This window comes from Primulina huaijiensis, chromosome 12 (genome assembly GCF_012295235.1).
Source record: "Primulina huaijiensis isolate GDHJ02 chromosome 12, ASM1229523v2, whole genome shotgun sequence".
NCBI classification, from domain to species: domain Eukaryota; kingdom Viridiplantae; phylum Streptophyta; class Magnoliopsida; order Lamiales; family Gesneriaceae; genus Primulina; species Primulina huaijiensis.
In genome coordinates, this window is record NC_133317.1 from 6,850,000 (window position 1) to 6,863,956 (window position 13,957).

General features: G+C 32.8%; 1 protein-coding gene across 1 annotated transcript; it reads left to right on the plus strand.

Moving 5' to 3' along the window:
• Positions 1-8,975: 8,975 nt before the first annotated feature.
• LOC140989344 (putative methylesterase 11, chloroplastic) lies at positions 8,976-13,174 on the plus strand. Its single transcript, XM_073458544.1, has 5 exons — positions 8,976-9,378; positions 11,626-11,865; positions 12,030-12,173; positions 12,574-12,705; positions 12,797-13,174. The coding sequence occupies exons 1-5, from the start codon at positions 8,992-8,994 to the stop codon at positions 13,073-13,075; spliced, it is 1,182 nt and encodes a 393-aa protein (XP_073314645.1). The 5' UTR covers positions 8,976-8,991; the 3' UTR covers positions 13,076-13,174.
• Positions 13,175-13,957: the final 783 nt, after the last annotated feature.

Sequence of the window (13,957 nt, forward strand, 5' to 3'; positions counted from 1 at the left end):
TCTTTCTAAACCATTATGTTGAACCACACACATATATATAGAAATATTTACCCTATCGAGACAAGAATCAGACTCTCATCTTTCCATCCGGGGAGATGCATCTTCCTCTCCAGGAATTCGGAAAGGTACCTATGGAACACCAATAGGCATGGATTAAAAGAAAAAAGAACTAAATACTCTATTTTGAACCATTTAAAAATAAACTCACCAAGTAATTATTTGAAAATCCCAAAAACGCAATTCAAAACATGAAAACGTAAATCGTCAACAAAACCTAAATTTAGCAATTTTCAAAATAAAGTACAAACATCTTAATATCTCAAAAATCTCTCAAAAGCATCACAAGTCGTGAAATCTTTAGAGTAAACTTAAATCATAAACATAATTACGGAAAACTAGCGACGGTCCTCTGGTTGTGTGCACCTTCAGTCCAGCTAGTTCAACCATCAAGTCCTCCATCAAAATCATGCTCGCCTGCATTGATCACACCTAGTGAGTCTAATGACTCAACAAACTTTAATCATGGTAACATGTAGTACATATACAATCACATGCATCAATAAAATACTTTTACTAAAAATGACTTTTCATGAATATGCATAACTTTAAACCTTTCATCATAAACATTTCCTTTCATCATATACATATACGTTTTTCTTTTATTAAATTCAGATCATTAATTGTGACTTCGTTTCAGTTGTAGGTCGATGGATCCATCTACGTATAACCATGGTACCAGGTGGCGGGGACATCGGTGATCACTCTCACCCGTCAACTGAGCCTTGCCCTTACATATCATCATATCATTTCGATGGAAATACTATCGTCAGGCTCCCTCTGGAGTCTTCTCCCGTAAACGGGCTCCCTCTGGAGTCTTTTCCCTCACGATATCCCCAATCATATCCTTGTATGTCACAATCAAGTCACCACCTTCACCCTTTCATCATTTTCATCACCTATAAAAATTCATGAATATATATATCATTTTTCTTTTAAACCAAGCATGCAACACGTCTTTTAGCATTTACGACTTAACTTTTCATCATAAAATTCCATAAACATTTAAAATAAACATTTTGACATTTATTACAGCATTCAAGGCACTGCCAGGACGTTTAATATTTTCAGGTGTAAAATGATTGTTTTGCCCCTGAAACCCGAACTTTCTCAATTTATCCTTAGACATTAAAATGACGTCCCAAATCCATCCAAAAATAACATAACACCTTAAAATACACCCATAAATAATTCTTAGTAATTCGAAAACCCTAGTCCCATAGACCATGGTTTCCTTCGCTCCTAGACCCTAACTGTCGTGACCAGCCTCTAACCAGACATCCTAGGACCTAAACCGAACCCATAACAAGCTTCTGGATAGAACTTAACAAGCCTAGAAGCCAAAGCCCCCAAACCCGATTGTTACATGTATTGTGTGCCTAACCTCACGCCCCAGCCCCTTGGCCTTCGAACCAGCCCCCATGCAACCACCCTAGGACCATGGTTCCATCCACTTAGGTCTCCTGGACATGACCCTACAGCAGCTAGGAGCCGTTCCCCTCTAGGAAACCCTAGCCGAACCCCAGCTCCCATACAAACCAACTTTTTGTTCAAGCCTTCGTCCCTGCATGTGCAGCCCTTATCTAAGCATTTATGGACCCTTAACATGTTGGAAAAACATCCCTTCTAGTAACCCTACCATGGTAGCCCCTTTGTGCATCATAAGCAAGAGTTTTAAAAGATGAAAACTCTAGTTTTGTTCATGTTATGCCATAAAAATAGAAATAAAAAAAGTGTATCATGTTTTTCATTCAATCATGTATCAAAACATATAATATAGTGTGAAAAATGAGTGAAGGGAGATTAAGGCGTGTCTTTGCATATTTTACGCACGAAAAACGATTTGAGATGCGAAGAACGTCGACGGAGAGACGCGGGGTGAAGCCTTGCTGAATTCCCTTCGAAAATTTCATGAGTTTGCCTTGAAAAAGTGGGTGTGTTCTTGTGTAGGCTGCTTGTGGGAGAGTACTAGATCTTTGTGTGATTTGTGCGTGTGTTTTAGGTGTTATGGTTAGGGTTTTTAAGGCTTATTTGATAAATAAAATACATGGCACAAGTTTAAACCCATTAACCCAGTATAATAAACTCATTAGGCCCATTAGATAGTAATTAAAATATTTTGCTTAGGAGAGTTTTCGAAAATATTAGTCGAGTTTCCAAAAAGTCCTTATTTTCATAAAAAAATCGATTACCGAGTTAAAATACGACTCGACGCGTAAAAACACCTCAAAATACTTCTATTTCGAAAATATATATTAAAATATACCATATATTAAATAACTAAAAATAATCATTTAATAAAAATATTTTCCCTATATGGTCCCCGTCTCCGTTCCTCGATCGCATCTTGAATACATTTTAAAACACAGTTTTATACATTCTAGTAGAAAATTACATTTTAAACGTGTAATATGTCTACATAATTAATTCATGCAATTAAAAAAACTTAATTAGTCATTTTTCATTTTACATAAATTTGCATTCATTTGGATTACGTTATCGCATTTTGGACCTTACATTCCACATCAGAAAGAATTTTCTATGTGATTAGAGTTGTGTGAATTAAACTTTGAAAGTGAGATTGAGTTTGTCATCTAAGAATAATTATTCTTGAAGTTCTTGGTGTCCCTAAGTTGTTATTGGGAGAGGAATTGTTATCTCTTATTGTTATAAGAATGATTTGTACTCATTATTGATATAGTGGAGATTTTTTTTGGTGGACCTCGGTCTCGTAGTTTTTCTCTAATTTGGGTTTTCCACGTAAAAATTCTTAACGTCGTATTTCTTCGTAATTATTATCACTGTTGATACCGTTAAAATATTTTGATCCAAAATTACCGCTAAGGAAAAAGAATCAAAGCTTTCGCTGTACTAAAATTTATTTATAAATTTGGCCTTCTTTTCCAGCACAAGATTATGGGAATCAGAAGTATCACATTAAAAATGGTTGATGGGTGCTTGAATACCATCACTCGTGTTAGGTTTGTTCCATATTTGAAGTGTAAATTGTTGTCTATTGGCATGGACTCAAATGGATTCAATAAAATCGAAGGAAAGGTGATGAAGGTATCGAAAGGGTCCCTTGCACTAATGAAAAAGGTAAAAAAAATGGGTTATACATACTAGAAGGAAGCACAATTGTTGTCAAATCTGAATCAACAACTGAGCAAATGGGCAAGTCTAAATTGTGGCATCTTCGAATTGCCCATATCAGTGAGAAGGGGCTCACAAAACTAAGCAAGCGAAATTTTCTTTGAGGATCGGTTCACTTGGTTTCTGTGATGAGTGCATATTTGGTAAAAGTTGTAGAGTAAGGTTCAAAGCCTACAAACACCAAAACAGAAGGAATTTTAGACTATATATGTTATGATTTATGGGGAACTTCTAGAGTTACTTTGCAAGGAGGTTCAAGGTATTATAAGTCCATGATTGTTGATCACTCTAGAAAAGTTTGGGTCACAAATATGAAAACTAAGGACCAAACGTTTCAAGCAACTAACGAATGCAAATTGGAGACACAAACAGGACGAAAGGTTAAAAAGCTTCACACGGATAATGGTCTTGAATATTGCTAAGATAAATTCAACCAATTTTGCTATATTTTGAGGCATTGCAAGACATTATACAGTTGTTGAGACACCCCGACAAAATGGGCTGGCCGAACGAATCAATCGAACCATCATTCAAAGGGTAAAGAGGATTCTGGGAAATGCTGACTTACCTTGAGTTTTTGGGCAGATGCACTTACAGCAACCTGTTATCTAATAAATAGGAGCCCTTGAATAGCTATGGACATGAAAACTCCAGAAGAAGCGTGGAATGGTAGGCCTGCAAACTATTCGAACTTGAGAATTTTTGGGTGCACGTCATATTCTCATATATGGCAAGACAAGTTGCTATATAGGGCCAAAAAGTGTGTATTATTGGGCTACCAGGAGGGTGTTAAGGGTTATAGATTGTGGTGTGTTGAACTAGGAGATGAAATATGCATAATAAGTAGATATGTGACTTTCAATGAGATGGAATTCCCATTTAAGAAGCATTCAATTGTTAGAATAGATGTCCTGCAAGCCAACGGTTGGTTAGGAAATTTATTGACTCAAGTAAATTAAAAAATCTTTATTTTAATATAATTTAACTTTTCATGGTTTCAGTTTACTTTATCTGTATACACATGTAATCAGCATAGATATAGTCCTTGATTATACTTTAATACAAATGAATCGTAATTCGATGTTGAAACTCATTTGTAAATATTGTATAATCTAAATTCGTTCCTAGTCGATTCAGCCGCCTAAAACATGGATAAAGGTCGATTGAGCTGGAGACTAGCATCTGTGATGTTGTGTACCGCGTTTCTCGGTAAGAACATAGAGATGTCCAAACATGCAGATGGGTAGTCATATGACTATTATACCGAACAACCCTCCCTCGGACTTTCCAAGTGGTTATCATTCATCGAGAGGATAAGTCAGTGGATATTATTGTACACCATTAGTCCTTACGACTCGGGACAACACTGAAGCTCTATATGCTAGAGCTGTGCTTTGACTCGTTTACCGACTCCATGAGAGTCATCAGGTGGCGAGATTGGGTACAGTTGCGACACATGTAGGAGCCAGTGCATTGTAGTCGGGAATTCACCGCTCATCTACTGGTGTGGATATCCTATGTGATCTGATGAAATAATAGAGCGTGGAATCTCTGGCCAGAGTGTGAGATGTACGTTAGAGAAAGAGTTCTCCAATTGTACATACGATGTCACTATTTATTCTCAAATATGTGTCACATAGTTATCGAATTCTTATGCAACCCTCGATGAACCGATGGTTGCAGATTCGATCGGGATATATGAGATGAAGGGACCGTACTGTATGTTAATCACAATCGACTGATTCTTGCAGGCACTATCAATGATACCTAGGGAATTATGGGGCGATGCTACTAGACGCTCTTACCATGATTCAATGGGTTAAATCAGAAATATGATTTCTGACATTCTAATGATCAATTGTTGTTACATAGAATGAGGCAAATTGGGATAAGCCCGAATAAAAGATTATGTCATGAATCACAAGGAGTTGTGAACCCACGGCTAGCTGTATCCCTGAACCATTGAGGATCACACAAGTACTGGTTTACTTGTTCTCGTTGAGATAATAAATTCAATGAGTTGAATTTATAAGAAATAAGTTTGATATGATCAACCGATAAGCTTATAAATAAAGTTTATAAAAGCTTATAGAAATTTTGAGAGCATTACTGTTAAGACAGTCAAAGGATTACAACTGCCTTATTTGGACATTGGTGATCTAGAAATTAAAGTGTGCATCATAATAACAAATAAGTTGAAATTGTCACGTCGATGATGTTGGATCGTCGATCGGGATTATGTTGATATTAATATAATGAGAGTATGGATCATGGGCTTGTAAGACTATAAACTCATCATGCTAATTTATTAAAGTTCAAATGAGTTTTAATAAATTATATTTTAACTGAGTTAAAATATAGTCCATTAAGTTTTTTATAAAATATGGTATTGATTTATGTAATATGAAAATATTCATGATACCATAATTTTAAAAACTTGCACACGAAGCAAAATAATATTGATGCATAATATTCTCAAAAATTATGTCTTGATTCGAGATTGACTATGAATGAAATGGAATAAGAATCTTTCATTAACTTAATTAATTAGATTAATTAAGTAAAAGGAAGATAAAATAAGATATTATTATTATTCTTATTACACACGGCATGCATTCAAAAAGGGCATGGATTTTGGAATCTATAGTTTACTTAATTAATTAGATTAAATAGGTAAATGATTGATTAAAGAAATAATTAGAATTCTTTATTCTAATGGGATAGCATTCATTCCGGATTTTGGCAAGGGAATGAAAAAGAAAATTTTCGGCTCTTCCCAAAAGAAACAGTTTCGTTTGTTGCTCTCGAAATTAATTCTTATTACAAGAAAAATTTTGGATTGTAATTTCTGTCTGGCCATCTGTATCAGGATGGTAAGCGGTACTCATCGCAAGTCTTGTACCAATTTTTTTTTGGAAACTAGGCCAAAACTTTGAAGCAAATCGAGGTCTAGATTCTGTTCTAATGAAAAATGGTCGAGCTTTCGGACGTCTCGATCTTTCGAACTTTGTTCTCGAAACTTATTATCTGAACAACAGTTTGAATAGCTCGCGAATATGTTCGAAGATTTTGAACCGAACTCGAACTTCCTTTCAAGCCGAACTTGAGAAAAAATCGAGTTTCGAATCGAGTTCAAACTCAAATATACTTAATTCAAGCCTTAATTTGTTACTAATATTCGTCTCAATTCAGCTCGTTTACACCCCTATGAGTAAGACCACTTTATGAGAGATACTATCGGAATTACAGATGAACAACTTCGTGTACATCTCCATGATTGTGAAATGTTAAAAAATAAATGGGGTTTGGAGTAGATTTGTATTTGTGTTTTCTATTTTCCGTGTGTTATTTTTTAATTTCATCATCTTATATAATGTTATTTTATCAAATTATGTAATATAGTTTTCATTAAATTCAATTTCAAATTATCCGAACAGTTATATAGTTTTTTAGTTTATTTTTATCAAATTATTGTTTTTATAAAAATAAATCTAAAAAAATAAAATACTAAATTAAATATAATAATGTATAATATATTATATTATAAATGAAGATAAGTGAAAATTTAATAAATAAAAATAAGTGAAAAGACGACATGGTTAATAAAAAAAATTGTTTGAGAGGTTTTATGATAATGGAATGAAGATAAATGAAAAATTAAAATTAAAATGAGTGAAAATACAGCAGGGCTCACAAAAAATTGTTCGAGATGTTTAAGTTGGAATATCAAAGTATTGGTGATGATCATTGATATCGTGGATCAGAAGCAGCATTCACCAACATTAGCATAAATCAGAATAAGATAAATTCAGTATTCTGGTCTAAATCGATATTAAGGACTATCAAATATTTTGGAAGGTCGATTTTTTTGTGTAAAACTAATGATTATTTAAACGGTCATAAATAAGAAAACATTAGAAGAATGTTCAGTACGCTAAATCAGGAAGTTATTCTGACTACAATTGACAAGTCTGTATCATAAGTATTAAATGTCTTATTTTATTTTGGGATAACATTAATTACGCATGAAAAGTGATACATAATATTTATGGCTATTGTACAACGACTTTATAGTCGTTCAGATTCTATTGTTAGAAATCAACTATAAAAGGCCATAAACATCTTTCAGCAGAATATACAACAATCTCACGCGATCAATTATCTCACACTCAGAAGCAATGCTGAAAAGAAATATTGTATGTTATTGTAAACTGATAGAAGTGTTACTTTTAATCAGACTTCCGTGAGAAATTTATTGTTGCACTAAAAGTTTCAGTAAACAGTGTTAAGTCCTATTAAAGTGGATAGTTATAATGTACCGTATTACCAAAATCTTTTAGTGAGTACTTCCGTTGCTAATTTTAGTGTAAGTCATTTGAAGACGAATCTAAAAAATTTGAGAAGGTGTTTATTCACCCCCTCTAAATCATCTCTGTCGATCCTAACAGTTTATGATAATATAGAGAGATTTTTAAAAAAGACGAGTTTTTTAATTTTTGATGTCAACTATATGACAAAATAGTATCAGATTTACATACTTCAAAACCTATGTGAGTCTATGATTGCAATGTTATGGTTTGAAACTATGTTCCAAATTAATATTGCTTTGTGGGTACTAATGTATGTTCTATTGGTTTTTTATTGTTGTGTGGCAGGGGTGGGTTTGTCCCATTCACGAAGAAATTTTATTAACTTGATTCTAAAAAAGATAATATATACTATTTATACATATAAATTTCAAAGTATTTTATTTTCTATATATATAAAATGTACATGTGACCCTATATAGTAAATGTGTTACATTTTAGATGATATCACCTCATACAGAGGTTTACAATTGTGAAAGTCCTTACAATACAATTTTTTTTTATTGTAGTAGGATCGAGTCGTCGTTTTACTAAAAATTTTAAAGCTCACAATAATGTAAATGCAACCTTTTGATTGATATCCAACCAGTGTAATAATTGTAATTCGACATACGAGCTAAATTTTAATTTAATATCTATAAATAAAATAACAAAGTTAAAGCTAGGGAAATTTTGACCAAAAAGTCGAATTTCTTGAAAGAACAATCCATCTGTTCGAGACGATATAAGACTTTGAAATGTGTTGGCTGAGGTGTTGCTATCTTTGACTTGGTGTTTTGATGTCTGGTCTTCATTCGGATATGTTATAATTTTAAAAATATTATTATTTATTGATATTTTCATAATGTCGAAGTTGCGTTTTGTCAACACTTCCATGTGTTTTCAACATTGTCACCTGCACTGCTCTTACCTGTACAGTTGAATGAGGGAATGGGCACCAATTTTTTATTATTATTATTATTATTATATCTTTCTTTAATTTAAAAAATATAAAGTTGTTATCTGGATTATAGTGTGACACCGTGGTTACCAAGTTAACTTTGACACACATATAAAATGAAACAATATATAGAAAAGTTATCTATTTAAGTTCTACTAAAAGTTATTTAGCGTGCGATTTGCGAACTATTATGTATATCCGGCCGTGTATAAATTGAAAAATAATGATTGTAGGTTTTTGATTGTAAAGAAAATAACTTAAATAAAAATACTTAATAACATTAATATGACGATATATTTATACAAAACTTTTACCCGAAGTCAATCCATGAAATAAATTGATATGTTGAAAATTAATAAATTTTTACTTAAAAAGAGAAATGACATAAATACCCTTATTTTGATAACTATAAAACCCCACAAGCCTATCACAGAAACACACACATTTACTCTCCAACTCCCGTCTTCATGCACAATGGGAAACTCATTCAAATGTTTCTCTCAACCACCTCAGAGAAAACCAAAACCTCCATCTTCATCCTTCGATCTTCTTCCGCCATGGATGTCACCTTCCTCCTTCAAAAGTTCGAGGAGAAAAGAGCCCTCTCCTCCGTCTTCCTCCTCGAAAACCGATCCGATTTTTGACGATTCTTACGTCAAACAACAAGCCCACATCGCCTCCATGCTTTATCAGCATCACCTGCAGAACAATAGCGATATTCTTCTCAATTTGAACCGCTCCGTATCCACCAAAAACCCACCATCGTCCAAGAAACAGAAGAATTTGTCGATGAGATCTCGTTCGGTTTCGAGTTCGATTCATCAGCAGCAGCAGCAGTCTTTGCAGCTGTACATTAATCAGGTACCATATATTTTTCTTAATTCTAACAATCCCTTTTTTTATTAAAATTCTTTCAATAGTTGTATTTTCTGATCACGAAATTAGGGAGAAAAAAAAAATTACAGTTCATATTTTTATATTTTGAATTTGTATATTAATTCAATGAACTGATAATTTCTGTGGCCGCTGATTAATTAATTTCTTTGTTGAAGACTATTGTGAAAAATCTCAATCAAAATATTTGTTTGGATTCATTCTACACCCACAAAATTGTGGTACTATATCATACAAAATATGGTACGGCAATGTGATATTTAAAAAATAGCAAGGACTGAACATAAAAAAAAAATGAATAAAGTACAATTTCCCTAAAAATATAACGTATAAATGAAATTAAATATGCTGGATTCATTAATGAGGAAGGCAACGTGTACCAAAGAAGCAGACTCTGAATTCTTTGAATGAAATTAATATGTTTGACTTTAAAAAAAAAATTTGTGTGTTTTCCCAAAAACTTTTAATTGAACGAACATATTCAACTTTGTTAGGTACGTGTTGAATGTGTTCACATTAATTCACACCTCGTAGAACAATCTATTTCAGGTTAATTTTAATTTTAATTAACTTGCTCCTTATTTTTTTTTCACAATTTTATTTCGAAGAAATTGTATTTTTTGTTTTTGGTTGTCTATATTGTCAAATTTCAGTTTATTCTGTTACATTTTTGTTGTTGTTGCTGTAATTTTAGTAATTTTTTCGGTGTGAGACTGACACCGATAAGTTGTTGACGTTTGTAGTGTTCATATTAGTTTACCAATGAAAAATAATTAAAATTACCAAAAGTTAAAAAATATATGAATAAGACTAAAATTTTGAACCCTTTTGGCAAATAAAAATTATGAACATAATATTTTTATTGTGTGGTATACCAATCGAGCATTATGTAAAAAATTATAAGAGAACCAAATATAAATTGATTTTTAACTTTAGTTATAGAATAATTGGGGCTTAAAAAGTTGAACCCATGCATAGCAATATTTTTCATTTTTGCGTTTGGCTTCGAAAGTAACGGAATTAACTATGTTAGATATCTTTCAAAGTTTAATAAATTTGCTTATTTTAGAGTTTCATGAGTTTAAATTAAATCGATCGAAGGTATTGAATTTTCCAAACTATTACTCAAAATTATTTATTTAATTTTCAAAATATATGATCAAGTGGTGATATATATATGATCAAGTGGTGCTAGCAAACTTGTCTAATAAAATATTTTTTTCTTGAATTTATTATATATATAAAAAACTGGTTCTTAAACTCCTTTCATGCCATTGTTTCTAGTCCAGAATTTCTATAAAAAAATTAGTAAAAATGGGCAATCATGAGCCAAATCTTTGTTTTCTCACTTGCCGACCTTACCCCTGTTATTTTGAGTGTGTATTTTTCGTTGAGGATTTCCTGGAACCGTCTGAGTATGCGACCTTGGATTGCTGTTGTGGAACAGAATTGACTGGATGATAGAAAGGGTATCGAATTCGGTTGATTTATATATATATATATATATATACACTAGTAAAAGATGCACACACGTTGCATGTGTTATTATTATTATTTTTTTAATTTTTGAAGAGTTGTTCGATTTTAAAAAAAAGTTTTGTTTAGATTTTTTTCTATGTAAAATATGGAGTGACTTGAAAAGATTTTTAGTAGGGTAAAAAAGGTAATTATGGAATTAAATATTTTGGTGTCTTCTAAGATAGTTACTCTAAAGATCTCAAACTTAATAACATAGTATAATATATGTGTGTATGTGTGTGTGTGAGAACCAAGATTTGAGCTAAATTTAAATTTTAATGTCGCGGATGTAGATGATCTGAAGCACAAAGGAATGAAATTGAAAAACCTGAAGGTACATTTTGATTGATGGATTTGAAGTTAAAGATTTCCAATCCACGATAATAAATTCATTTTGCATTGGATTTTAAATATTTAACTAGTTATTTTTTGAATGATTGTATTTCTTTCCAAATACAACTTGACAGTATTAGATATATCTTAATTTCTTCACATTCTTTACCTCCTTTTAACTACAACTCGTAGCGTCGATGCGATATACATACTAACATGATCACAAACATGAACTATTTATCGTGGATGCATACAAATTATTAAATTTTACGCGTATAAGTCGTCAAATTCGGTTAATTTGACAAGTATTAGATAGAGTCATATATCCATCCCAACTAACTTGTGTGCCCTATATGTTTATAGGAATCATTAGCAAGCGAAGGGAATGACAAGAAACATTTTGTGCTAGTCCATGGAGGGGGATTTGGTGCATGGTGCTGGTACAAAATCATTGCACTTTTAAAAGAAGCCAATTGTGGGGTTGATGCCATAGACCTAACTGGTTCTGGTGCCAACTTTTGTGACATAAATTCAATCACAACTTTAGAAGAATACTCAAAGCCACTTGTTGATTTCCTTGTCAATCTCCAAGATGGCAAAAAGGTTAGCTTTTTTTTTTCCCTGATCTCATTCCTTCGGAAGTTCTTTGGTTATTTTTAGTTTTATTTTCGGGGGACGTTGAATTTGGGGTTTGTATTATTTCGATTATATTGAAAAATGTAAGGTTATGGTAGATTATTTAAGATTTTGTTGGTATAAAATTGCAGGTAATATTGGTGGGACATGATATTGGTGGAGCGTGCATCTCTCATGCAATGGAATTGCATCCAACCAAAGTTTCTAAAGTAATTTTTGTTGCCGCAACTATGTTGGCTAACTCCCAAAGTGCCCTCGATGTCTTCTCTCAACAGGTTGGAATATTACAATTTTGGCTGTGTGTGCGCATATTTCTTTATGATGTTGGTCTTTTTATGTTGTTGAATGAATAACTTTAGTTTTTTTTCGTTGAAGTGTGAATGTTGTGCAAGTCAGAACAAAACACAGCCATGGCATCAGGGGAAAAAAGAAACAACTAATTTTTCATATATAAAAAAAAGAGAGCTGGCTAAAATAAACATTTGACGATATATAAGACTAAAATGGTAAAAAAATTGATATGAATGACCGAATTATAATTTTCTGTTCTATATATTCGCACATGATGAGATGTTTTATCTATTTTCTAGAAACATAGGAAACAAATCCAGACATATACACTCCTTAATCGTTAACAATATTTATTTATATATAGTGGGTTTTTTTTTTTGGCAGAAATTATTGAGTGAATTAACCCAACGAGCTCAGAAGTTTTTGTATGCAAATGGGAAGAATCAGCCTCCCACCGCCATTGATTTCGACAAATCATTGCTAGAAGACTTCTTGTTCAACCGGACACCTTCTAAGGTACGTATGTAACTCAATATTGTTTATGGATAGTATTATCAAACATTTACAGTTCAAACTCAAGCTATTAAATCTTGTTATCTTCACACAGGATATTGCACTAGCATCAGTATCCATGAGGACTATACCCTTTGGGCCATTGACAAAGAAACTCACTTTTTCTAAAGCGAACTATGGTTCCATTCCAAGATTCTATATCAAAACAGATGAAGATTTTGCCATTCCTCTCCCACTTCAAGAACACATGATACAATCTAATCCACCAACACGTACTTTCCATCTTAAGGGTTCCGATCACTCGCCTTTTTTCTCGAAGCCTCAGGCATTGTTGAAGATTTTACTAGAAATATCAGATCTCCCGTCGATGTAAAGTTCTTTAAGTGTTTATATTTGACATTAAAATGAAGAAAAAGGGAAACATTCTCTCCTGCAGTGAATATCATGCGATCACTTTTATTCGTGTTTTTCATTATTTTTTTTTGGGAGTTCCATGTGGTTAGATACGACTTAGCAAAATAAAGGACGAAAGTGAGATTTAACCATCTTGTTTTACGTGATCAGAGTTGCACTGATGCAAACTTCATCGTTCAATTATTGAATGTAGGACAATCATATTTTATTATAGTAGAGATTTAAATATGGTTCTCCCAAATATGGGAAAGGTCTTGGGTTCTATGTCCAACACTGACAATCCCCCACCCCTTGTCAAAAAAAAAAATCACAGTAAAATAGTGTTAGAAAAAATTGAAAAATCGCTAACAACTATAGCGTAGAAACGAACTTGTAGATATAAATCAATAACCGAAACAAATGTGATGTTTACAGTATGACTATCGTGTAAAAGAAAGTAAAACAAAACCGAGGCCTGTAGCATGTATAGTTTCCTTAAAACAGATTCGTCCCCTCCTGTATGTGCTTCGAGCATCGTCTTGGACGTCTGTTTCTCAGGATACAACGGAACAACCAGCAGTGACTTAACACAAGACACTACTACGGCGAACTGAAAACGTACCTTTACTTTATCACCGAGATTTAACGGAGTCCAAATGAAAAGCTAACAATATGAAATGCAAGAGAATGCTTGAAAGAGAAAAGATTTTCATGTACTTAAAATGAGAAAATGAACCCCCCTATTTATAAGGCCCAAAATGCACAACACGAGTCATGCAAGATTAATTAACTCAATTATTCTTCTCATTAACTCAAGAATATGAAGAGACAAAACTCTTCAACTAACTCAAGAACGTGGAGA